At 44.7% G+C, this 26,943-nt stretch overlaps 1 protein-coding gene across 1 annotated transcript; it reads right to left on the bottom strand.

The window, feature by feature from the left end:
* Nucleotides 1–1,424: 1,424 nt before the first annotated feature.
* ORC2 (origin recognition complex subunit 2) lies at nt 1,425–26,042 on the bottom strand. Its single transcript, XM_090045136.1, has 16 exons — nt 25,886–26,042; nt 25,555–25,701; nt 25,190–25,279; nt 22,403–22,495; nt 21,756–21,787; nt 19,493–19,550; nt 18,242–18,417; nt 16,770–16,868; nt 15,033–15,142; nt 13,040–13,172; nt 12,202–12,298; nt 6,844–6,990; nt 6,184–6,355; nt 4,770–4,831; nt 3,717–3,835; nt 1,425–2,806 (listed from the first exon to the last, which is right to left on the bottom strand). The coding sequence occupies exons 1-16, from the start codon at nt 25,974–25,976 to the stop codon at nt 2,720–2,722; spliced, it is 1,713 nt and encodes a 570-aa protein (XP_089901262.1). The 5' UTR covers nt 25,977–26,042; the 3' UTR covers nt 1,425–2,719.
* Between the last annotated feature and the right edge of the window lie 901 nt (nt 26,043–26,943).

Here is a 26,943-nt window from a genome sequence, read left to right as displayed (position 1 = left end):
ACGTAGCTCTCCTCTGCACTCTTTCAAGCTTCTCCACATCCTGTTTGAATTGTGGAGCCCAGAACTGGATGTACTCCAGCTGCATCCTCACCAAGTTGAGTACAATGGGAGAATGACATCCCGGGATTTGCTTGAGAAGCATCTATGGATGCAGGCCAGCATTTTGCTCACTTTACTAGCCGTAGCATCACATTGAAGGCTCATGTTCATCTTGTGGTCAGTCATGTCCCCCAAGCCTTAACATAACTTGTTAAGTAAAATGACCATAAAGAAGGCTGGGACATTGCCCTCTCCCCCCCCAGTCAGCAGTGCTGCAGGTACACTCTGGTAGGGAGGCAAAGCTGCAACCCCATGATTTTGGGAGTTTTTAAATTTTGACCAACCAGCTGGGACTAGCCTGTAAAATCCAGGAGATATAGCCACCCTATTTTTAACCCAATATTTGTATCCCCTCTGGTTTCAATTCATAAGCAACATAGAGGCAGTACTATCACCTAACTTGGTGGTCTTCAAGAGGAGACTTGATAATCATCTGGCTGGGGTCATCCGACCTCATTCCTTTTTCTTGCCAGGGGCATGGGGCTGGACACAATGATCCACTGTGGGCCCTTCTGGCTCTACAATCTATGAATAGTCCCATGCCCCTTCCCCACCCCCATCATACTATTACTGCTGTTATTTCCCTGCACCCCTCTCTCACCAGAGATAAAGTATCTCCACTGAGGAAAATACTTCAATATAGTTCAAGTGTAAGAGTCATTCTACCATGTCTGTGATGCCAATTAAGTCATTCTTTTCTTTACAAACTAAAAGTTGCACAAGACAAGGACTAATACAGAGTTAACTTTTTTTACTAGCAATGTACTGCAGCCCAGGAAATCTTACCTTGAATAGAAGGGCTACTGTAATCCTGGAAAGTCTGGCTAAGGTTAGGAGTATGACTAGAGTGCTTAATCCAAGTCATTTTTATAAACTAGACTATTTCACTGAGAGCACACCTTTACCAAACTAAGGGCACAAAGGGCAATGACACTGCATAATGAATTGAGTTCTGTGTCTCATGACTGAACACAATACAAGGTACTTGAAAACTGATTTAATTCTTAGCTATAATTGCAACAATTCATATAATGTTTCTTCCTGATGGCGATCCTTTACAAGATACTCAAGAGTTCTGAGATCTTGGGCAAACCACAATCTCAACATCAGATGTAAGCCATTTTCAAGCCTTAAGTGTCATGAGAAGGGATGCAGATGCCCCTTTGAATTTTCATATCTTGTATTTTAAAAAGGATCTGGAAAACACTAGTTAGGATTTCACCCCTCATTAATGTAGGAGTATGTTGCATAGACAGCTAACATAACATTTGGTACCTTCAAGTTACAGACTGTGAGATCTGTGGACATAAAACACACTAGAAAAAGTGAATAAAGCCATTTATTTAATCAATATTTTTGGTAATTCAAAGGTCAAATCTTAAACATGGATGCAATATAATTAGGCTTCAAGTGTCTCCAGTGTCTGGCTGGCAGATAATTTCATGTAGGCAATGGAACTGCAAGGCCTAATAGTGACAAACAAAGCAGGAAAAGGTTACATTTGTGCCCATGTTTTTTTCTTTAGAATGTAAAAGGAAGGGCTGAACAATGTCCAACATGCTTCCCTGTTCACCTTCTGTGCCAGACATTTTTCCTTATGTGCAAGAAATCCAGGGTGTCTCTGGTTTTCTTAGAAGGCACTATAGAGGACTGGCATTTTATGGACACACACCTGCAAGAGAAACCTTATAAAATGTCAGTATTTGTTATTCACACTGACAGAAATTAACAGTTTTAAGTTATCCCAATTGCCTGAGAAATACTTGGAAAAAGCGGTCAAGGTTTTAGCACTCTTCCTTCTCTAACTCAAAGCTAGGATGGTTCTCAGTATGTAATACTTTGAAGGAATCCTCCAGGAATATCAAGGAGGGGACAGCCTTGTTATTTGTAAAAACAAGCAAATTAAAACAAAAAACCACACAACACAGTCTTCTGTACATTCCATGAAGCATGAAAATTAAACATTCTCCAACTACTAGTCATTTAAAAGGCTACAGTTCTGCTAATTCACAATTTTCAATAGAGATCTGGAGTTTGGAAAAACCTCAGTCTTCTTGTCAGTGTCCAGCATAGGTAGAAGATTTAATAAATTACCCACAATTCACAAGCCTACTTGTATTCTACCCCACTTGACTCGCCTGGTTCAGCTTGGTTTCTTTAGGCATTCTAAGTCTTGGCCTCTTCATGCATTGGAAGCCCATCCATGTGACTGGTGTGCAGACAACTGGAAAGCATTTAGCTGTGAATAATTGCATCTGTATTATAAAATATAGCTTTGAACATCCAGTCATTTGCACTTCCTAAATAAACTGCTCCAGCCAAACTTTCATCTCTGGAGAGGTTATGTACTGAAGGCACAATTTTACTAAAGAGTTAGTTTGCCTAATTGATAATGGAGGCTGCATAGATATGAAGAAGGCATCATCTGAGGTGAGAGACTGAGCAGACCAATCTTACAGAACTCTTTACACAAAACAACTTCAAGTAGTTCTGGACAACTTTAAATGTCCATTGCATTTCAGTGAACAGTCTATCAGCTCCCCTGACAAAAGGGAGAGCTGATCTGAGTGCAAGACTGTGGCAGTAATTGCCATAGATGGTTTGGGATTGGAGAGGCGCGTCACACATCTTCATCCTCTTTTCCTAAGAAATCCGTCAAGGTTCCAACTTCTACAGGAATTAATAAATACTCCACTCCATCGACTCCCTGTAAACAGACACATGCACCATTAACATAATACCTTGGGAAAGAAAGCAAGGATGAATAGTACAATATAAGCCACTGCATAGATTCAATGCACTAACAAATTTATAAAAAAAAAACAAACTAGACCTGCCTTCAGTGGCTAATTCTGTGGACGAGGAGGTAAAAAGCAACACAGCTGGAAGACAGTCACAGCCTTCTGATGCGGAGTTTACTACTCTACATCAGTGGTTCTCACCCTTTTTAGAGTCTTAATTTTCAGTCTTAGAGTCTTAGTTTTCAGTCTTTTTGACTATGGAAAAAATAAAAGCAGTTCTTCTGTTGCAAACAACTCAAAGACCACAATAGGTCAGATTGTTTCAACATCAATTCTTATTTGAAATTTCTGGGTTTATCTTGCAAATTATGTTTGCACACTGAATATTGCAAACATTGTATGGCACCCTGGTTGAGAGTCACACTACTTTACACAGTGCTCCAGGCTTCAAAAACTAAGTAATACAACCTCACTGCTGGAGCTGGCAAGCAGTCACCTATTCGGCTTCTGAACCCAAATATCTCCAAGTTATCCAAATTGTTCCTCAGGATTTTTAACCAATTGGGATTCTGAGAAATACCAAGAAGAGCTCTAAATAACTAAGCTATGGTGCACTTCTTACAGTGTTGTTTCAATGCAAAGAACATTCAGATGCTATGTGCAGCTCCCTTCTTGGCATTGAGATCTGTGGACATAAAATCTCTGGATGTTCAGTCCTCTTGCATACCCATCCATCATCCATTGGCAAGTCCAGAAATGTGACTAACTCAGCAGCGACACAAGAGATAAGCTTCATTTAGTCTCAGCAACAAGCACATACATTAATAGGGCACCCACCAGGTGTAACAGTAGCTATGTTGGCTTCCTCCAACTTACCCGCTTGGTTCGAATGAGCTTGTGGTCCCTGAATTCTGTCAGCTGAGCCCTGAGAGTGAGGTCACTGTTCACAAGAAAGGCCTCCCGGCATTGCTGGTAGAAGTCTTGGAAGGAGAGCCCTGGGTGTGGAGGAGAGTTACTGAAAAAATTAAACACTATCAAAAGCAGATTCTAAAGATAAATGTGGTCTGCTAGAGGGGCAGAGTTGTTTCACCAACACAGTCCTGAAAAAGCAGATTCTCCTCCCAGTATTACGCCTGCATCACTTGAACAAAACAAAGCAGTGATACTAGGATACACAATTTTAATTAACTCCTTCGGAAGAGAGGGAAAAAAAATCTCTTACTATATTAGCCATCCCTCTGATCCAATAAGAGCATACATTCTACATTCTGACCTATATTTCATGCAGCTTTCTTCCAAGAATGCAGCCAAACCTGAGATGATTTTGTGAATTAGTGGTACATCTGATAGTTCCAGACCCTCCATATTCTTAAAGGAAACTTTCAGAGCACCTTAAATGTACAGGCCAGTGCATTTTTCCAATGCACAGCTCCTATTTTTCCTCCACCTTCCTCAGAACACCACTTGTATGCAAATTTCAGTGTGACAATGAATATTAACAGAGCACTCTATTAACCACTGTATAAGTGAGCAGGTTAAGAGCTTGCCACAGAGATCACATAGTCAGTCAAGGGGAGCACTGGGAATAGGAAGAACAGGAAGTCTCATCTCCCAGCCTTCACTACTGGATGTTATTTAATGAACACAAGCAGAAGTTGACTATTGCATGTCAGGCTGCATGACAGCAGGAAAAGATTCCACAAATCCAGCTGTTTGTCTGGCTCTCTGTGAAAGGGCAGGGCATGCACTCCAATGACTAGTATTACTAGAACGATACTCTGCTGAACTGTTATCAGGAGCCATCGGCTCTATAGTTTCCAGCACATCTGCTACTGACAACACCACCTACAACAAAAGAACCCAACTTCCAACACAGCTACTCTGGCAATGCTGACACAGGGAAAGGAAATGCCACATGTAAGCAGGTACCTGGGTAAGAGGGATTATCCTTGTTCTCCAGCTGGTACTGGGCCAGCAGTCTGAATATCCCCCTGGGGAAAAAAGGAAAGCCATGATAAAAATTAAGTCATTTTTCTTCTATACAAACAGGACTGTGTGCACACAGTGGCTGGACAGAAAGGCTTACTTTTCACATGTCATTCATTTAAAGTAGTCCCATCTGAGCATCGTGTCTTGGCTTCTAGTTACTTGGAACCCAAGGTAAACATTTTTACAAGTTGAGACTTACCAGTAGGCTGACTTCTTTATACACAAAGCCCAAATTAAGTTGGGTTCCCCATAGCCCAAGACAGCACTGAAGACTGCATTCAGTTCTTCTTTTATTACCCACTAAAAGCAAGAGATCTATAATGGCAAGTCATATCATGATACAAAGCAATTCTGTGGTTTGTACACTGCACTGCAAAAAATACAAGTCATAGAACCTGTCCCATTTCAACCAGCTAGAAGCATTCACTGGGAGTTATGGAAATAACCTCAATTCAAGCAACGTGTTTCAATGCATTACTCAAATCGGAGGCATTTATTTTATGGTGTCTCCCAAAATAAACCACTTCAGCTATATTTTCTAGTTTTAGGGTTCTGTGGTATATACTTGCTTGTAAACGTAACAGTGACTGTGCGCTTTGTCTCCACCTGCTGAACTGCACTGCTGAAGGGAGCTGAAAACATATATACCTACTCCAAAAGTTACTTTTCTACATAAGCATAAGTGGCTGCCACAGGGATAATCTATGACAGCCAACAGGGAGGGGGGCAAATCTCACAAGGAGGCAGGGTATCAAAACGACCCCAAGCCTGCTTTTCTGTATTGCCTCTACGGGAAGCTAATGGATTTTGCAATACCTGTTTAATGCCTGCCAACTTGCTCATTCACAAGGGATATGCCACTGACCCAGACAAAGGCAGACAGAAAATGACATGAGTTCCTCATATGCCAGTGATGATACTAGGAGTTGGATTACCAGTCCAAATCACTATGCAGCCACATTGTGCCATAGCTTCAGTACTAGGTGCTTTAAAAAACTTTAGCCAGCCTACCAGTTATCTGTAACTGCTGGGAGACCTGTCTTCCCATTTTTTCATGGATGGCAGCATAAGAGGGAACACAGGTGTGCAAGGTGAAACACTGTACTGATGCACAGGAGGTCAAAGTTCAATTCAAGCTCTGCCACAAACTTTTTGACACAGGATAAGTTAATCCCTGTACCTTGGTTCTTCTTCTCCATCTTTTTTTTTTTTTTTTTTGCCTAATCTCGCTTGTGTTTAATGTATTAACCTTAGGACTGGATTTATCCTGTTAGATGTACAGAGCCTATTCAGTGAGGGGCCCCAATCTCATTAAGGTCTTTAAATGCCACCACTGTATATAGTCATGTCTTACCTTGCATTGGGAGTGAGACTGCGCAGGACATGTGTTAGAGAACTCAATGCCAAGGACCCTGATTGCTGCACCAAGAGTGAGTTTTCATAGGATGTTTCTTCCACATAGGGACTGTATGTGGTCGTTTCATACCAAAGCCAGTTATAGAGGCTTTGTTTGGCCTGATCCCACACTGGAGAGACAGAAAAGGAAGAGGAAAGTAGAGAACATTGGGGATTTAGTTTCTCCCAAGCATACAACGTAAGCCACCTGACTATGGCCCCTGCATAGTCTTTGGAAGTTATTACTTATACCATGCAATATATTCACCCAGACATTTATAGTCAGAACAAGACACAATCCCAACAATAATTTACACACAGCTTCAAGCACAAGCGTTAGGCAGTGCCAGGGCAAACAACCGGGTGTTCCGAGTTTGTGGTGCAGAGAAGCAGAAGTTTTCTACTGCTAATTTGACAGCGAGCAGACAGGCAGCTAGCTTTGTATGTACAGCCTTGTCACAGGAAGGCTCCACTATGCTACTAAAACACCAATATCACTAAGTCTATTGTGTGAAGCTAAGGACAGAGATAAAGCAACAAAGGCCATTTTCAAAGTGCACTTAATGCCAGAAGGGATCTTCTTCTTTCTAAAGACACAAAAAGGCTGTGGAGGACTCACTGAGTGGAGCGTTGATGTGATCAATGGAGGCAATGAGGTAGACGCTGGGCAGGGAGGATAACTGGGCAAGAATTTGTTGGCTTCTGTCTCCTCTCAACATCTGGCTGTCCAAGTTATGGATGAGGAGATAGAGCTCCAAGGAAGAATCTACAAGGGGAAAAACAGCAAGGGAACAGTCACACTAAGGAGGCAGAAATAAAGAGCTGCTTCTTCCGCACTGTAGCTTGAGAAGAATCCAATTAGTCAAATCCTACATACTGTTTTTCTCTGAGAAAGGGCTTCCTCACATTACAGAGATGAGTGCCAGTCATACTGCATTCCAGACCATCCGTAATGCATTAAGCAAGCACCCTGCACCATAACTCTCATCACCACTACGGCTGTTGCTGCCAACTCAGGCTTTACTTTCATGACCTTCCTTTCCCTTTGCCAAAAGTTTCTTCTGGACTAAAGATTTTCACTTCTTCTAGTTCTAAGCCTCAGTATGGCTTGATTTCATCTTAGCTGTATACACTGTACCTAAACTCCCTCCTGCTTTAATGTTACGCACGCAAGATAAACTTCAAACAATGAACATACAATTTTTTTTTGTGATATGATCCAAAGCCTACTTAGGTTTCTTCCATCAAACACTTAAAGAAGTAACTGTGGCTTCTTGGCATAGATAAGGCAAAGGGTGAATTTTAAAATCTTCAAAACTTCACTTGCTGCTAATCTTCCTAATGGAACAGCTACATGGCAAGTTGCAGAGTATCCCTGAAATGGGAACATCAAATTACACACCCAATTTTGTTCATAAAACAATTAGCTGTTTGACTGCCCAGCATTCTGGGCAGTCCACTAACCCATCATTGTGACCAATTAGAGTTTAGTATTGCTGAAATGTAAGAACAGCTACAAATGGTGATAGGCTGCTGGCCAGCCTTTCCCATTCACACTCCCTTTCAATATAGTCACCAGAGTAAAGCTACAGGATGGAAATTGAACATTTCAACAACAAAAATGGAAGTCATTGTTCCAATGGCAACAGGGAGTTCACATGCACACACGTATGTATAAACACAAAATGTAGCCACTGGTACCTCAGAGTATAGGGTACATTGCTAAATGTAGAATTTAGCATGAACTGTGTGATAAGACATATTTAATATTGCTTTTGAACCTGAATTTTCATTTCCTACATTAAAATCACAGGTTTAAAAGGGACCTCAAGGGTCCCTGCAGAGACGCAGGATTTGGTATTCCTGAACCATCCCACACAGATGCTTACACCTCAGCTTTTTCTTGAAAGCCTCCAATGAAGGAGATTCCATGATTTCTTAAGGCAGCCTCCACTGTTCTGTGGTTCTGGCAGTTAAAAAGTTTCTCCTGAGACTTTATCTAACTCTGCTTTGCTGAAGTTTAAACCCATTGCCTAGCATCCTGCCCACTGTGGCAATGGTGCTTTCATAGCAAGTATTCAAATATTTGAAAACTGTTATCATGTCTCCCTCTTAATCTCCTCTTCTCCCCACTGAACATAGCTTGTTCTCTCTCAGTCTTTTCTCAGAAAAACATTCCAAACTTTTTATCATCTTTGCGGAACTTAGTTTCTCTACATCCTTCTTAAAATATGGTATAATATCTTCCTGCATCCTGGTGACAGTACTTCTATCAGTGTGACCCATAAAAACGTTTGCTTTTTGGTCACAGCGCTGGTGTTTTACATTGAGATTCAGATCCACCAAAGCCTCCAGATCCTTCTTGACAGGGCTACTTCCTAGCCTGTTATCTCTCTTTGTGCCTTTGGTTGTTTTTTTTCTGAGACGTATCACTGTACCTTTCTCTCCATTTTTTCTCTCTAACCCAGTTCTCTAATTTAATCAAGATCCTTTTGAATTTTAATCCCATTTTCAAGTGTTTCCAAGCCCTCCCAATTTTGTACCACCTGCAAACGTGATCAGGATGCTCTATTACCAAATCCAAGTAATTTATAAAAATGTTAAAGGGCACTGGACCCAGAACAGACCCTCTGGAACCTCACTTGAAACCTCCTGCCATTTTGATATTAATCTATTTACTAAGGGTTACTTGGCTAGTTATGTATTCACCTAACTGCAATACCTTCTAGTCCACATTTCTCCAGTTTACTTATGAGAATGTCACATGAGACTGCGTCCAAAGCACTACAGAAGTAAAGGCATACTATATCCACTGCTTTCCTCTGAATCAGCGAGCTAGTTATCCTGTCAAAAAACAAAATCATGTTGCTTTGGCACAATTTGTTCTTAAATACACGTTGGCGGCTACTGATAACCACTATCTCCTTCAGGTTGTTTAAAAGCTGAACATTTTAAAATTTGCTCTAGTAACTTCCCATGTGTCAAAGCAAGACTAGTCTATAATTCTATAAAGGTCCTTTTCCTTCTTTTTTAAGAGACGGACACTATGTAAGCCCTTCTCCAGCCCTCTCAGCCCTTACCAGTCATCCATGATTTTGTAAATATTATTGCTAGTGGTTCTGAGATTTCTCACCTCAAGGTCATTCCTGACAGCCTCACTAGATGTATAATGTGGATAAGCAGGAAAAAAAGTGGTCTGAGGAACAGAAATTCCAGCAATTGCTCTATTATATCATGAATTGGAGTTAGGCATGCAGCAAACTTCATAAGATGAGAGGGCCAAAAGACAGATGGATGTCTCCATCTGCCCTTACCAATACCCTCTGCCTCATTCTCCTCCATAGTGCAGTGGCTGTGGAAACCCCATCCCCAGGGCTGTGCAATTCCTGCCTTCTGATCCTGAAGCATACTTCTGATCCTTGCCACCCTTTCACATCAGGTGTTCAAGACACCTGCATTAATTCTGCATTACTATAAGGCCTTGCAAGCACCAAAGGTACATAACCAGTCCCGTCAGTTTTTATATGGTGACTGAGGATCCAAAACCCCAAATTTGGCAGTAGAAGCAAAGCTAGGGAAGAGTTAACATGGCTTTTGGTAGTAACACCTGACACCTCCTATGGAAGCAGCATCCTGACCTAGCTCTGTTCCTTGCTTCCATTCCAGCACCTCCCTTTACTGAGTACCTGGGGCTCCCCTTCCACACACAACAGCACTGGTACTTTACAGGGTGATGTGACACTTAAATTACTGACACTTGCGACACTCATTTTTAATGGAAAGGGCTAGAGAAGCTCAAAATCTGTAAGAGTTCTGTTCCTTGAGCCCATTCTTAAACAGATACCTGCTTGATCCTTCTCTTCACAATTGAACCCAGTATGATAGTCCCACTCCCCTCCTCAGCACAGCAAACTCTGTGTGACCTCTTGAGTAACTGTCACTTGTGGTATGCACAGGCTGTGGGCTGACCACTCTACTGATCTCAGTGGGTGCCGGATCAGGCTCTTAAGCAACCGTTAAAAACCTCCTTCACCTGCCCACTAGACAAACTTAAGTTTACCATGCTCTGTTCAATGCATGAACACACAGCTTTTTAGAAACAGTCAAAATTTCTCCAACAAAAGTGAATTAAACAGACTTAGTGCTCAACAAAAGAGCAGTAAACTTTGAACGGAGGACTGGAAGGGGGCCAACGTGGTCCCCATCTTCAAAAAAGGGAGGAAGGAGGACCCGGGAAACTATAGGCCAGTTAGTCTCACCTCGATCCTAGGCAAGCTGTTCGAGAAAATTATGCTGGCACACATCCAGGAGGGGCCAGCAGGAGACTGCATGCTTAGGGGCAGCCGACATGGGTTCATCAGGGGAAGGTCCTGTGAGACCAACCTGGTGGCCTTTTACGACCAGATCACCAGATCATTAGATGCAGGGGTAGCAGTGGGTATAATCTTCCTGGACTTCCGGAAGGCTTTTGACACTGTCTCTCACCCTGTTCTCATTAAGAAACTGGGGGGCTGTGGTGTAGACACCCACACAGTCAAATGGGTCGCCAACTGGCTGGAGGGCCGCACCCAGAGGGTGGTAGTGGATGGGTCCTTCTCAACCTGGAAGGACGTGGGCAGTGGGGTTCCACAGGGCTCGGTCCTCAGGCCCGCGCTGTTCAACATCTTCATCAGCGATTTGGATGAGGGGGTAAAAAGCACACTGTTCAAATCTGCTGATGACACTAAGATGTGGGGGGACGTGGGCACATTGGAAGGATGCAACAGGCTACAATCAGACCTAGACAGGTTACAAGGGTGGGCAGACGAGAATAGGATGGGTTTCAACACGGACAAGTGCAAGGTGATGCACCTCGGGAGGAACAACCGGCACCATACCTAAAGGTTAGGGAACTCCCCTCTTGTCAGCACGGAGGCGGAAAGGGATCTGGGGGTCATCACTGACTCTAAGATGAACATGGGCCAGCAGTGTGGAGAGGCAGTAAAGAAGGCCAACCGCACCTTGGCACGCATCCACAGATGCATCTCGAGCAGGTCCAAGGAGGTGATCCTCTCCCTCTATGCAGCACTGGTCAGGCCGCAGCTGGAGTACTGCGTCCAATTCTGGGCACCACACTTCAAGAGGGATGTCGACAGCATGGAGAGGGTCCAGAGGAGGGCCACTCGTATGATCAGGGGACAACAGGGCAGGCCCTATGAGGACAGGCTGCAGGACCTGAACCTGTTCAGCCTCCAAAAGAGAAGGCTGAGGGGGGAATCTCGTGGCCTGCTATAAACTAGTCAGGGGGGATCAGCAGGCATTGGGGAAGTCACTATTTCCCCGAGCACCGCCAGGAGTGACCAGGAATAACGGTCACAAGCTGGCAGAGGGTAGGTTTAGGTTAGATATTAGGAGGCGCTACTTCACAGTCAGGGCAGCTAGGGTCTGGAACCAGCTTCCAAGAGAAGTGGTGCAGGCTCCTACCCTGGGGGTGTTTAAGAGGAGGTTAGATGAACATCTTGCTGGGGTCATTTGACCCCAGTATTCTTTCCTGCCATGGCAGGGGGTCGGACTAGATGATCTGCTCAGGTCCCTTCCGACCCTACAAACTATGAAACTATAACTATGAAACTATTATGACCCTGGGCAGAATGCTCATTTTCTCCTCTTTCCTTAGCAGCATACCTTTAGTTTACTCTCACCTGCTAAAATCTAAACACGAGAATACCATATCTGCAAACACTTGACACTCTCACAACTACATTTCACACCCTCCAACACCCCACCCAGAAAGTACTACTGATGTCATTCATGCCTGTTTTTAGAAAGGGCATAAAACCATAAGACAAGGAACAGAATCACTGGAGTGAATCCAGAGATCTCAATAGTGCGTGCATGTGGAAAGTGATTGGTGTAATGAGGAAGACACCAGACATTTAAAAGCTTTTCTACCATCAAGCAGAGTCCAAGGTTTGCAATATCTGCTCAGTCACTTTACCTTCTTTAAATTTTTTCATAATGAAGTCTAATTGGTCCAGAGGACTCCGGAAAGTCCCCACATGGTCCAGCACTTCTTCTGTTATGGAGCTCAGAACCTACAATAGAAGAGTGAAAAGTTACCATCTTCATGAGGGTTTTCTGATAGTTGTAGGTATAACCTGTCAAGTCTGTAGAAGTTAGCCCTTCACAGCCACCCAGGAAATGCCTTGACTCCTACTATCAGTAGCCAGTTGCAGTGGCGCTGCATAAGGTGCATACCACTAGAGTAGCGTTTCTCAACCTGTGAGTCACAACCCAGAAGTTGCAAGAATATATGAAAGGGTTGCAAACAAAACTTTAAAAATGGATTCTCCTTTAGAGAAAAATGTGGGAAACCATGGCTTTTTCCCTTGCAGGCTGACAGAGTTCCAGTCTTCAAGGGGCTGTTTGAGGCCTCCCACTCCCCACACACACTGGGGGGGCTGGGGACAGTGGGTTGGGAGTGGCCAATCTTTACAAATGGGTCCCGGTACAAAAAAACAATTGAGAACCACTGCCCTAGCAGCAGCTAAGTTAAGCCACAATTTGCACCAGTGCTACTGACCCATTTTTCACACTGGGCTGTGCTATGCATCACCAATTTCCTTTTTTTCAGTAAGGATCTGCAGTAATGCAGTTCCAATGGCTAGAATCATAGCAAGTTAGAATGGGCAAAACAAGAACAGAATGTTTTTCAAGAAGAGAAAAACGAGAATACTTTTCAGGCGGGAGTCCGTGCTTAGGCACTGAGAAATCTGCCTGCAGTCTATAGGATATAATTTGTACTAGAACCCCTCAAGCTTTTGTTACACACTTACTGATTTCACAGTGATGCTGGGGAAGAAGCCATTGACCACAAGGTGAACTGAATCTTGAAGCAAAGAGGTACGAAACTTCTCTAACAAATCTCTTTTTGAGCCCAGTCCATAAAGCAAAATATTGAACCCCAGGCTGCAGGGAAGAGAGCAAATTCATGGGGGGGGGGGGGAAATTAAAAAAAAAATAAAAAAATCAATGATTCATAGGCCCTTTAAGACTCACCCATTCCTATTTTCTTATTTTGGATTATGTGAAACAATGTAATCCAAATCTTGCCTACTGTGTTCTTATAATTCTGAAGAATTATTCAAATTCATCATACAGCCAATAACCTGTCTCAGTCTGGAGGAGTTTCAGATCAAAATGTCAAAGGCCTAGAAAGTCACTGTTCTACATGAGAAAATTATGCCATCTAAAAAAAAATTTATCAGCATGTAAATTTAGGTCCTCCAAAACACTGCAGATTAATGTACCGATTGCTCATGGGCCCTTCTTTCAAGCTATTCAGGCATGTTACACTTAGCTTTTCTCGTATATCACAGCATTTACAGGATAAGGTATTTAAGCTTACTGGTCACATCTGGGCTTGCAAATCCATGGGATCTCTCTGGAAGGACAGAACAAGCCCAGCTCTAGGCCTAAAAGGAAGAATGACCATCACTGAAATAACCAATAATGAAACACTTTCTAAGGAGCTGAGTGCAAACTCCCACAAACTTAAAACACAAACAAACTGCATGAGATATCTCTGGACTTGACCCAAATCCTACATTGCCCTCACATACACCTTTATACTCATTTTCTCCCCATTCTCAGCCTTTTTTTCCCCATTGGTCCCTACGGCTCTCCTTATCAGGCTGCCATCTTTCTCATGCTGTCCCCTCTGTCTGGGATGAACCCATCACTTCTAACAAAATCAAGAAACTTCAACTACCACTATGCCCTGCATCCCCCTGCAAAGCTTTCTAACAGTGATCTCATCACAGATATCTGCTCCTGTCCTCTACAGAACTATTACCCACCATAGCATGTCTGGGTTAGAATGTGATCAATCTAGGGATAGGATGGGGGTCCTGTCCTCTCTGTAAGGCATCTGTAGCTGCCATCCATATCTTGCAGCTGTCCATAAACCTACATCATTTTTTAGAGAGAAGTATTCATCATACTCTTGGTTACACACACACAACACCTGTCTACCATGCACAATGCAAACTGTTGCAGTCTCCCCCAGCCCCAGTGCACCTATAAACTGAGAACAGGGATTCATAAGCAGGGTCCCGCAATACTGAGATATCTTGAGATCCTTTCAAAGGTGCTCCATGGTGCCAACATGATTCACAAGATAAACCCAGAGATTTCAAATAGGAATCCACTGCGTTAAAAAACATTCTGACCTATTGTGATCTTCCTGAGTCTTCTGTGACAGAAAAACTCCTCTAGTGCTTTCCTTTAGCAAAAATGAGTGAAAAAACTAAAGAACCAACATTTTCCAATGGGTGCCTCAAGTCTAAAGAGGGGTTCCCCAAGTCTAGAAAGGAATAAGAACCACTGAACTGGAACTTGAAAGCAAAGAAAGGTCACCTCTATACAGCCACAGCAAACCAATGCTGCAGAAAGTGGTACTGGCAGTTACAGTGACTCTATGATTTCCTTCCCACCTCCTTAATCCTGTTGACCATTTATAAATAACTAATTAATGTCAGACCAGAGGTGCTGGGCACTCTCAGCTCCCACTGACATCAACAGAAGCTGGAGTTACTGCACCTCCATCAATCTAGCCTGTTCAGCTGACAAGAGGATCATCCAGGCAGAATTTCACTTACAGATGTACTGCAAGGACTCAGTCCTACAAAATGAATTCTTCTTAACCCAAGACTTGAGTGCTGAATCAGGGAATAGCTTATTTCATAGCCCATTATTAAATGATGGGTTGGTTTGCTGGGAACTAATACTCATACTTTTTTTTTTAAGAGAACTCCATTGGATACTTACTGTAAATGCAACATCCATTTGGAAAACAGGGATTCGTACTGTTGACTTAACTCTTTCATTTCAGCACCAAATGTAGGGGGAGCCTTACTCAAGAGGTCACGCAGAGTTTGCTGTGTTGGGGAGGGGAGAATGGGACAGTCATACTGGGTTCAAGTCTGAACAGAAGGATGAAGCAGGTATCTGTTTAAGCATGGGCTCAAGGAACAGAACCCTTACAGATTCTGAACTCCTCTAGTCCTTTCCATTAAAATGAGGTGTCACAAGTGTCAATGATTTAAGTGTCACAACACCCTGTGAGATACCAACGTGACCTAGTAGCCCAGTTTTGCTGATAGGGAAAGTGAAGCTGACCAGTCAAGTGACTACCTTTAGGAAATTTGGACCTGCCTGGGCATAGAACCAAAATCTATGCCTTAATTGTACTGCTATTCTAGGTCCCTTTCCAACATCTGGGCACACTGATACTGAACAAGCAGACACATTCAGAGCTCTATAATTCAGTGAAATATAAAAGCAGCAAGATGACAACCCTCTTAGTAATGGGCATATCTTGCATCTCAGTCAATGGGCTTTGCATTAATTCATTAGTCACTAAAGGTAGAACGTTTACAAAATATTACTTTTAGACAGTAAATCATTGAGTTTTAAATACAAAGCAGAAAATATCTGTGCAAGACTCAAAACTAGCCTCTGAGAAAGTGCAGTCAAAAATGCAGGAAAAATGTGGAAGGGTGGTTTAAGTTTTTCAGAGGCCTGTCAAGTGTTAATGTTAAAGTTAAGAGGAACAATAATAATTCTAGTAGCAAAACAACTACTGCTGTAGCATCAGGTTTACAGAGACTTAACATCCTCTCTGGTTTTAACATATTTGTTTCCTGCTCCCATACAAAAGGAAACTTTACTGGAGAGAAAACTCAGATGTAGCTGTGATATTTCAGAAAAATGTAAAGACACCACTGCAAGACTGAAGTTTATTATCCAGAGAAACTTGACTGGCAACCCTGACACAAAAGTCTGCTATGTGCTCACGGAGCAGATACATCAGTGCTACAAACAGGACACAAGGGAAGCATGCACTGCCAACATCTACCTTGATACAATGCATTCAATCCCAAATGAGTATATACTAAACGGGCCACTCAATGAAAGAGTAAAGCGTAGCCAATAGTCAGATGTATATGTCTGGCTACTAAAACAGAACTCATTTCAGAGACAGGGGCCACTGAGAAATTGTCAGATGATCATCCTGCGAGCTGCTCCCTACCTGGCTGAGACCTGAACCTGGAGAGGAAAGTGAGACCTGTATTTCTACCTCCCTCATTAACATTCTCCTACATTAATATGGAAGGAGTAGGTAGCTTAAAACCAAAAGACAAACAAACAAACAAAAAAAAACTCCATCCTCAAAAGGCTGGCTGGTGGCAGACTTCATCACCATTCCCTGTAACCATTGCCCTTCCCCTACATTCCCAGTTGTACAACTCTCAACCTGTTTTCAGTAGGCCTTTTTCCTATAGCTTCTCCATTGTTACTACAACTGGTTAAACTCCACTGATTGTCAGAGATGCAGCTGTTCAAATGCTGCTAACCCTTTGCCTAGCTTAAGGCTCCTGCCATTATTATCCCTGAGGAAGTTGAGCTGACATTACCAACAGTGGGGAATTTCAAGGAGGAAAACCTGCAGTGGGAGAGGCCCTAGATTCTGTGGGCAGTCAAACTCCTCACCATAACACATACCTGATCTAGTTTCCTGCTATGCAGCTTCTGAAGGGTTCGATCAGAGGTTAGCACTTTGGAACTACTGTGGGCTTCAAAGTATTCTTCCACCAGGCTGCTCTGAAAAGGGACAGCAAAAGGTCAATCTAAAGTCAGCTTTGTGCTTTCTTCCCACCCTGCTCCATCTATCTCCATAGGGCTAAGCTGTTTCATTAATATACCACTTGACAGTTACACTTGCTTCTCAGTTGAGAGGATGGCAAGCATCCAGAAGAGAAGCAGACTGAGAAAACTGTCTGCATGAAGGCCTTTAGGCTGTTTCCATATGAACCTTTGGCCAAGCGCTCCTACTCAGGTCACCCCAACTTGAAAGACGGGACCGAGAAAGATGCCTCCTACTGAGCAGAATGAGACAGCAATTGGGGATGGGTGGGATCCTAGTACAGCATAGGGGCTACACAAGTACCAAGGCAAAGAAAATGCATGCTTTCTTTTGCTGGGGAAGAACTAATTTCTGCTCTGACACTTAGTGTAATGTCTTTGTAGTGCCTGCAAGCTTCAGAAGCTGAGCACTGAGAAACACAGGCAGTCTTCAACTTATGACGTTCTGAGTTCCGATGAACAGCACTTACGACCCTTATAAATGGACACCCTGTTTTGAGGTTCTGACAGGTTTCAATTTTACAATGCTCAATACAGCTAGTAAGTCTGTTGTGGTGTAAAGGAAGGGGGCAGATTAATGCCCTGGCAGCAAAGGAAGGATTAGGGCTGGGACAAGTGCTGCCTAACTGGGGGGAGGGAGGGGAGGATGAAGGCGCAGCTCATCCGGGGGGCGCAGAGATTGGTGTTGGGGGGGCGGCTCCCGCCACTGGTCTGCGAGGGCATGGGGGGAGCAGGGTGCCCCCAGATCTGCGTGGGGCAGGTGGAGCTGCACCACACTACATTCTGCGCTGGCGTAGCTGCGCTGGAAGCAAAGACTATGCCCTGCCACCACTGGCCCAGGCAGGGGCACAGCATGGTGCCCATGGGATGAAGGGGCGGCTCACTCCTGGCAGGTGCAGAACAAAGCCGCTGTGTTGCCTTTGGATTAGCAGCACTCAGCAGCAGGAAGGCATAGCCCCTGCTCCCAGCACCCACCCAGAGCAAGCCACACCTTCATCCTGCACCCCCTTGCCCCTGCTGGGCCAGAAGCAGCAGGGGATAGCTCCTGCTCCCAGCACCGCCACGCCTGCCCGAAGCACAGCATGGTGCAGCCCCAGCCTAGCCCACTTTGCGAAGATCTGTGGCCCCCCAGACCAGTGGCACGCAGCAGCAGGAGCCACCCCCCCTCCCATCCCCATGCCCTCCAGACAAGACACATCTTCACCCTGCGTGCGGGACCTGACCTGCTCCCCCTCAGACCTGACCTCAATTCTGACTCAAGTGCAATGGCCTTATTACCAGTGACCACCCCCAAACCTTAGCCCTCATGGCTGCACTTGCTCCACACTCACAGTTTTATCTCCCTTCAGTTTCTTGGCTGGTGTTTTCTTCATAGATGGGGTGGAAGCTACTCTGCTTTTATCTGGGGTCTTTCGGTCGAATACTTCATCACTGGTTTCTTTGGGGGTCTCTTCCTCAGAGCACGAGGCAGAATATTCACTCTCACTTTCTGAATGAAAGTCTGGAACTAAGAAGTAAATATTCAGGAGGTTAAGACCTGGTAACAACCTTCTTTAAAAACTACCTAGTCATTTCCTATAGCCTAGATCATCTTGTATACATCTTTTAAACATCAAAGTCTTATGCTTGTTTCATAGCTGGACTGTTACCCTAAAAAACACTATTCTGATCAAAACTGCAAAGATGCTGGCCGAATTCTATCTTTTCTCTTTCAAATTATTTAGTAAGACTCCGTAAATTGGTACAAGCCTTGAAATATGGCTCTTCACCGAAGACTCACTCTGAAAGGGACATTATGGGATTCCATGTTTCTCTAAAAGACTGTACATTAGACTGAGTAGGAAGAGGATTTTCCTCCCTTAATTTCCAGTTTTGCAAACACAGGTTGGATTCCTTTGGATCAACATATCACCATTAACAATAACAATTTTGTAATGAAAATTCTGTTAACACATCTGAATCTGTTAATTCGAAAGTATGAACACAATCTGGCTCATTCTCCCATGGCTTTAAAGTGTAAGAAAAGCAGATACAATTTAGTAAAATTAAAGTACATTTTTAAAGTAATATTTCCAAAGCACACGAGTTAAAAGCCAAAATCCCATTTTCAAAAAATGACTTGGATACTGTGTAAGATCCAGTGATGCTCAGTCATTTAGGTGCTTTTGAAAAATACCCAAAGTCGTACCAGTGATCAGTTATCTAGATGCAGAGGAGAACACCAATAAGCTAAGATAACTAAGTAAAATACACAACACTGCAAGAACATGGCAGGACGCAATTTTCTGACTTGGAGAAAAGCACAAGTGTCTCTTCATGGTATTCAGAGAATCCTACTGGAAATGAAAGTTCAATGGAAAAACTCTATATTTCCACTACGGATGAACACAGCACAAACAACAAAGCTTGTCCAATTGGGCCTACTAAGTCCAGCTTTAATTTGCTGCTTCACTTATAACAAAAACATAGAACATGACACATCACACATGCAACTCTCTCTTAAATTAATCCTGAATGCCTCAAACTAGCCAATGAGAGGAAATAAATTATTACAGAAGATTAAAATTCCAGTTACTTCTTACCTGCAAGTCTCTTCCTGAGCCTGTAAGGCGTTGTGGACACATATTCATTCTTTTTACTCTGCAAGAACATAAAAGTGTTAAAGAAAGTCACATGTGCCCTACCATTAGCAGCTTCTTTGTAGGCAAAGGACCAGGATTTTATTTTTGAGCTCTCACCTTTGGTTGGCAAAGGGCTGAGAATACAACACCAGTAACGTCTGTGCACAAGGAAAGAGCTCTCAGTGTGGAATAATCCCCACCCAATTCTCTGGGAATAGGACTAGATTCCCAAAGAGAAGCCATCTATGTTAAACTCTGGGCAAAAGTCTCTCCTGAACAAGACACAATTCAGAGTATCTGAAGCAGTAATGTGGAAGTGAGGGCAAGGGTGAGACATGCAAGTAACTGTCCTTCGCGCATGATCAGAGGTCAGGAAAACAGACCTTACGATGACAGGCTGAGAGCCATGGGGGTCTTTAGCCTGGAAAAGAGCAGGCTCAGGGGTGATCTGATGGCCACCTATAAGTTTATCAGGGATGACCACCAGGATCTGGGAGAACATTTGTTCACCAGAGCACCCCAAGGGATGACGAGGTCAAACGGTCATAAACTACTACGAGACCATTTCAGGATGGACATAAGGAAGAATTTCTTTACTGTCCAAGCCCCCAAGGTCTGGAACAGTGTGCCATCAGAGTAGGTGCTTGAAACACCTCCGAACACCTTCAAAAGCAAATTTGATGCTTATCTTGCTGGGATCCTATGACCCCAGCTGACTTCCTGCCCTATGGGCAGGGGGCTGGACTCAATGATCTTCCGAGGTCCCCAGCCCTAATATCTATGAAATCTATGAAATTCTACTCCAAGTCATCTGGAGCTTCAAAAAGAAACCCTTCCAAAAACATGGCAGGCCAGCCACAAGAGGTTGTGCAGAGCTGAGCAGCACAGCTGTTATGTGATGAGCCTAAAGAATAGTGAGCACTTTTATCCAGTCATTGACTGCACCCCTATTAAATAGATCAGTTCTGTTCAGTGGGGAGGAAGGAATAATTGTGTGCATTTTGTCCAAGAGTTCAGAACTCATAGGACTTGCAGGCTCACTCTCTCTTTTCTCATCAAGTTTGACACAATGTCAAATCAGGGACACCAGACAAGAAGGACCCCTAAAGACAGCTTTGATGGGACGTAAGCAAGTCTTACATCACAGAGACATAATAAGTCTCAAGGCATTTTCTGCAACTTCAGTAGCACATCTGATGTGTAGGTCTTAGGAACTGACTATGCACAAATGCCACCCTAGTCACCCTTGTGTCTTCAGTCAGATGCAACATTTTACTTTGTGCAGTAGCTTGCTGTTTTTGTTTGCTGGCTGCATTCTGCCAGCAGCCTAAAAAGCCTGTACAGACCTGGAAGAACAAGGCTCACGAATCAACCAATATGCACAATCTGTATTACTGATGCATGAGGCAGAAAGAGTTCAGGGTTCAGGCTCCAGGCAGAGTTTGAAATAATCATTATTTATTTATTTTTAGTGCTGTGCAATTAAATTAAGAATGATCAAGAAACATAACAGAGTTCCTAAGCGTTATCAAACTAGAAATGCACTTTAAAATATGCCACAAAGCACTACACATATATCCATTATAGTGCTAGGTACATTGTCATTTAGAAAAGTCTAGTGGTCTTTTTCCTAGCACTTACTTCATAAACATTAGGAGAATCAGTCTAACCCTTGTGCACCCTCAGCCAAGAGGCTAGACTGAACAGATTCATGGACAGTTAATTATCCTGTCCCCTCAAGGTTCTAAGTTCAAGAGTTTGGAACAAGCTCCTGTAACAGTGCAAGGGAAAGCTTGCCTTGCTCATGCATGAAGTCCATATACCCTGAACTGTACCTAAACTGCATTGTAAGATGGCTCAAGTCTCCTGGATCTTACCCCAACATCATGGTTACATCATTAGCGATGGACACTAAAATGAAGTGCCTAGAAAACAGCAGTTTCAGATGCACCCACATATATGTTAGGGTTAGAAATCCACACGTGTAAATTTTACAAGAGACTGACAACTTAAGCATTTATCTGCATACAAAAAGGTAGTCAAATACTTTCATTTGTGAGAGACAGAAATACTCTCATCCATTCTCACCCTGCTTAAAAAACAGACATCTGCCCAGAAAAAATGTTGGGAAAAGCAGAGGGGCAAGAATCTTCAAGCCCACAACACCATAACAAATCAGATGGTTCATATCTTAAAATAGAAACAAGGAAGAATCAATGCTCACCTTCAACTGGGCTTTATTTGAAGCAGAATGCTCTGCAAAGCAAACATACCAATGAATCAAATAGAGCACCACATATTTCCTACATGGCCAACCTTTTCCAATACTAGCACAAAATGATCTTGCTCCTCCTGCTAAGGAACATGGGCATCAGATACCCATCTCAGAGATACTATTCCTACATATTAATTCTCTGGCCAGAGTAGTGCAGTTGACAGTCCTATCCAGAGAGGACAGATTTAGATTCCAACCACAGGTCTGCAGGAAGATTGCCAGCAAGGGTACCTGGGGATGTGCTCAAAAAGCATATGCTAAGGTTGGTCTGTTTATGTCCCTTTTGGAGGCTACACCAACCACTTCAGACTTACTCTTTGTATTCCAAACTAAATTGGACTCAAAGAAGTTGCAAACAAAACACATACTACTGAATATAACAATGATGTTTCAACAGGTTGGCTAAAAAAAATTAGCAAGTGAAATAAGAGCCAAGGGGAAGACCAAATGCTCATTTTCTTCTAGGCCAGTAAGGAAAGAATAAAAGGTCTCACATCCTAGTGAACCACAACACCTGCACTTCTCAGCTCTTGAATGCAGTCTGAACTGGCTTCTAGTCACTTTTTTCCATTTCACTAATCCACCTGGTAACTTACTTTTGTTGTTTGGAGGAGAGCTAGTAATCTTCTCAGGACTGCTCGAGCGGCTGAATGTTACATTTTTCCCTGGGGTCTGGGCTAGTTCAGAGGCTTTGTGGGGAAAACAAGACAAAAAACAAAAAAAAGAGCAAACTATAAAAGATGGTGGGTATGAGCCTCCCACCAGCATCTCTGGGTTAGCCAGTTGCATGCACAGTAACTCTCTCATGCATTAATACCACCCAGACTTTGCAGGCAATTCCATCTTCCTCCTAACACTGGTAGGTCTGAGTGGCACCATTGGCGCCCCTCCAGACATGCAAGTAAAGCAGTGATGGTATTTGAAGTGCGATCCACACAACTGCGCTTCCTGCCATGCATGCCACATGTGCATGGCAGGAAGCATGACTGCAGGATTGCAAAACAGTTCCCATCACGCCTTACTGCTTGTGCAAGAGGAGGCTGGGATCACAAGCCCAGGCTCCTCCTTCAACAGCAAGTAGCAAGCTCTTGTGGCTGGGAGTCCCCACAACCTACATGGCTTCCAGCCTTGGGGGTGCTCCAGGGATCCCCACCACTTGGAGATCATAACTGACATGGGCTCCCAGCTGTTGGGGTGCTAGGGGCACCCTCATGGCTACAAACCTGTATCAACTGTAGACTCCCAGCCATGGGGGTGCCTGGGGAGCCCTGGCAGGTGCCAGCTCCAAGCCACTTGGGCCCCTGGCCACACATTCAAATGGTGTGATAGGAATGAGCAGAAAAGTTATACATTTTTTGTGGAATAATTTTGTGGCTTATTCTTCCTTTTTTCATGCTGCTAACTGATTGAAAGTTTGAGCAGGTGATGATTTAAGATGTGATAAACCATTTAGTGACGTTTTAAGTGTAACGTGTATGTGGGACCTTACAGACCAACTGGTTCAGAGAGGTACATACCTTCCTGAAAGATTCAAAGATACATCACATATACAGCTCTTCTGTAAATTAATCCTGAACACCTCAAGCCAGTCAATAGTAAAGATAAATTTCAACAAAACATTATTAATTTCAGCCACTACTAGAAGTAAACTGCTAGGATCACTTCAAGTGAACGCATCTATAAATCTTAAACTCCTAGACTGCAATTTTGTAGGATGTTCTTTATGAGGGCTCATGTCTCTCGAACCAATTACTCTATCTAATGTACCACACTGCCCTACCTCAGGTTACCTCAGTTTACCACCTCTCTTCTTCTAACACTGAGTAAATTTAGTGCCCTTGAAAGGTTCTTGAAAACCAACTCCTTTCTTGACTGATAGCACAGGAATGAATGGCTCGGGCAGAAACAAAGCAAGCTTCCCCATACTGCATGTTAACCTTAGTGCCTTGCTCCGAGAGGTGAAAGACTTTAGTCGCAGCCCCTGTTTTAGACCTGATAAACTGGACAATATGGTCATGGCTTATGTGCCAAGAACATCAGTACCCTAAGAACTAAGCTAAAGTTATTCCCTGTTGATAATTATCAACATGGTCTGGATTTGAATGCCATGAACTGAACATGACAGGCTCTATGGCCCCATTAACAGTTCTTTGAGACCTCCAGACTCCACTGAAGAAGACTTCAATGATACCAGCCACAGCCCAGCATCTCCTAATCCAGGCCTGCTTTAAAAACCACAGCATTAACTTGGAGAACTCCTCCAACCTCAGTTTTTCACTTGCAAGGCAAAGGATGGAGAGGCTTAAGGTGCACGGTAGAAGGATATCACTGTGCATGGAACAAAGAAGTGCTGGAAGAGGGCTCATCACTGAAGTAGGAAAAGGGAGCTGACAGCACTTATTGTAAGACCTAAAGCTATTAGTGAAACGCAGTACAACTGAATAGGAACCTCTATATCATTGGTTTTCAACTGAGATGTTGCAAAACCCCCTGAGGGGTGCTACGGTTAGGTAAACATACCCAGAGTACCTCATGCACAGCCAGACTGAGAAGGGATGCAGCACGTACACACACACTCCTGCCTCATTAGGGTCTACTGATAAGCCAAAGCAGGCAGGAGACCCACTGGTTTATACTACAGCCCTTCCTACTCCAGACCCCTTTCTCTCCCCTCCCTAGTCCCCACTCCCAGAAACAGTGGCATGCAAGACTGTTCCATCTGCCCCTCGCTTCTGTTTTTGGGAGGCGCCAGGCACGGTCAGACTAATAAGGGATGCAGCATGAGCCAGCTCTCCTGTCCAGAGACATAACAAGTCAGTCGGGTACCTGGGGAAGCTGTGATGCACAGAGGTAGAGGCATCATCAGGCTGTCCCTGTGGTACTGGTGCGATGTTGCAGCTGTGGGAGCAACTGTTTTTTGGGTCTTTTTGCACCCCACCTTCCAGGTCAGGGCCTGGAGCTACAGCCTGCTTAAGAGTTGTCAGAGAACTCGAATGAGGCAGGACAGCACATATGTACTGCAGCTCTTTCCAGCCTGGCTGCAGCAGCACCTGATTAACACCAGCTGAGGAGGCAGAAGAGTGGTTCTCAACCACAGGTGCCACAAATTTGAAAAAGTTGGGAATAACACTCTAAATCTAGGAAGGGGAACCATTGCTGCATGCATACAGAATAGGTCCTCTGTAAAAATTGGACCTGCATTACAAAAGCCACCAGCATGTACACGTCACATCCAGACCCCAGTTTTCTCCACAGTGCTGGTCTCTGTCAACTGCAAGACTGACAGAGCACAAATACCTTAATAAGTCTTCATGTTAATAAAAAGATAACAAAACAAGAGCCTACAAGGAGCTCATTGCTCCATGACAGGAAGGAGAACATACCCAGCTCTGCCATCTTGCCGGAGCGCTTTGGAGTCTGGAAGGAGTAAACTTCACCACCACCACCTGCCCAGGGGCCATTTCTGCAGGAATCTGTTAGACATGGGTAAAGAGTGGTTTCTATCTGATAAACAACTGGTGTGAGTCTGACACGATGTTTCACTATCGATGCTGGAGGTTTTACATGAGACATTTGTGTGACAAAAATAAAGGGGGGGGGAACAGTTCTTGAGCTGCCAAACCCCAACCAACCACACAGACAGCCAAAGCTGGCTGTCACCAACACCTGCCTGAAGAAGAACAGCTGTCTCTTAACAAGCTTGTGCAAGAGTTTCCTGAAATGATGGACATCGTTTCCGCACCAATACCTTGGGCGCCTGCCCCCAACACAGCCACGTAGCTCTGCTGTTCCAGGACCTCCTGCTCCTCCTCGTCATCCGAAATGTTCTCAAGCTTCTTCGCGAGCCTCCTCGCACCCAGCACGTGGGGGGCTCGGTCCCTTTTCACTTTAGCACCTACGATTGCAAAGAAAACCCGCGCCTGCCGCTACACCGCTTCAATACTCCGTGCCACAAGAGCGCCCGGGAGCTCCCGCGCAGCACCAGAGACAGGCCCCGGGGCTGCACACCCGGCTCCGAGCTGGAGCGCCCGCGCTAAGGCCCGAGCGCCCCGCCCCGCCCCGCCCCGCCCCGCCCGTACCCGCGTCCTCGGAGATGTGCCGCAGCACATCCTCGTCCGGCACGAACTTGGCCTCCAGGCGCCAGCCGCCCTGCGACGCGGGCTGGCTCATGGCGACCCCAGCGCCTCGCGAGGGGAAGGAAGACCGGGCCTGCGAGGATGCGAATCTACCGCCCACCCCGCGGGCTGAGCTGCACCAATGAGGCGCGCCGCCGCCTCGTGAGCGATCAGCCCTGCAGCCAATCGGCATCCCCGCCTCCCCCTTCCCCGGATGTAGCCGCCCCTCGCCAATCGGCAGGGGGAGCGAGAGAGACTGAAGTAACAGCAGTGATGTGTTCCGCCCGTTCTCACGTTCCCTCCTCCCTCTGGGAAGGGGGGGAACGGATCCTTAGCATAACTACCCAGCGGGGCGGGGCCAGTGCGTGGGATCACGTGAGGCCGCAGCCGGTGCTTCGGACCTCAGCCCGCGCGTCATTTCTGTGCGGGGGACACTAGGCGGCTTCCTCAGGGGGGCCTCCAGCGAGAGACTTCATAATAAACTACCAGGCAAAAACCCAAGCGCCCCGCCCGCGCTAGTTCTCGTACCAGGTCTAACCAAAAACACCGGGGGGGGGGGGGGATCTAGCTACTAATTGAGGTGGCGGCACCGGCGCGCGGCTGCTATAGGGAAGGCGGCGCAAGCTCCTCGAGCCAGACGGGGCCTTCCTGAGCGCCGGACAGCGCCCGCCCGACTATGCAGGTTTTTGGCTCGCAGCCGCCGGCGGCCTGCAAGGTGGGGCACGGGACATTGATGAGAGCGGCCCCGCAGGGCGAGGCTGGGAGAAAGGAGGGACTGAACTGGAAAACGGGATAGGGGTTCTTACGGCCTGGGGGAGGGGGCGAATTCTCATAGAACGGGTTCCTTCAGCTCTGTCCGCATAGAAATGCTGCTTCCCTCCCACGTACTTGGTTCTAAAATTTAAGGTAAGCACAAAAGGGCTGTGACTGTGCCCCACACCTGTCCCTGAATACCACTGATAAGATGCATACTTTTTTCCAGAAACAGCACAATATTTATTTCACATCATATATCTGTGTGT

This window comes from Crocodylus siamensis, chromosome 4 (genome assembly GCF_052110815.1).
Source record: "Crocodylus siamensis isolate JL-2025a chromosome 4, ASM5211081v1, whole genome shotgun sequence".
NCBI classification, from domain to species: domain Eukaryota; kingdom Metazoa; phylum Chordata; order Crocodylia; family Crocodylidae; genus Crocodylus; species Crocodylus siamensis.
This window is presented reverse-complemented; position numbering and strand designations above follow the sequence as displayed.

Excerpts from the sequence above, each read along its gene's own strand:
- ORC2 (XM_090045136.1), bottom strand. The coding sequence starts at position 25,976 with ATGAGCCAGCCCGCGTCGCAGGGCGGCTGGCGCCTGGAGGCCAAGTTC. Across the intron at positions 4,832-6,183 it reads AGTCTCACTCCCAATGCAAG|GGGGATATTCAGACTGCTGG; the intron begins GTAAGACATGAC and ends TTTTTTCCCCAG. Across the intron at positions 3,836-4,769 it reads GGATAATCCCTCTTACCCAG|GGCTCTCCTTCCAAGACTTC; the intron begins GTACCTGCTTAC and ends CTCCACACCCAG.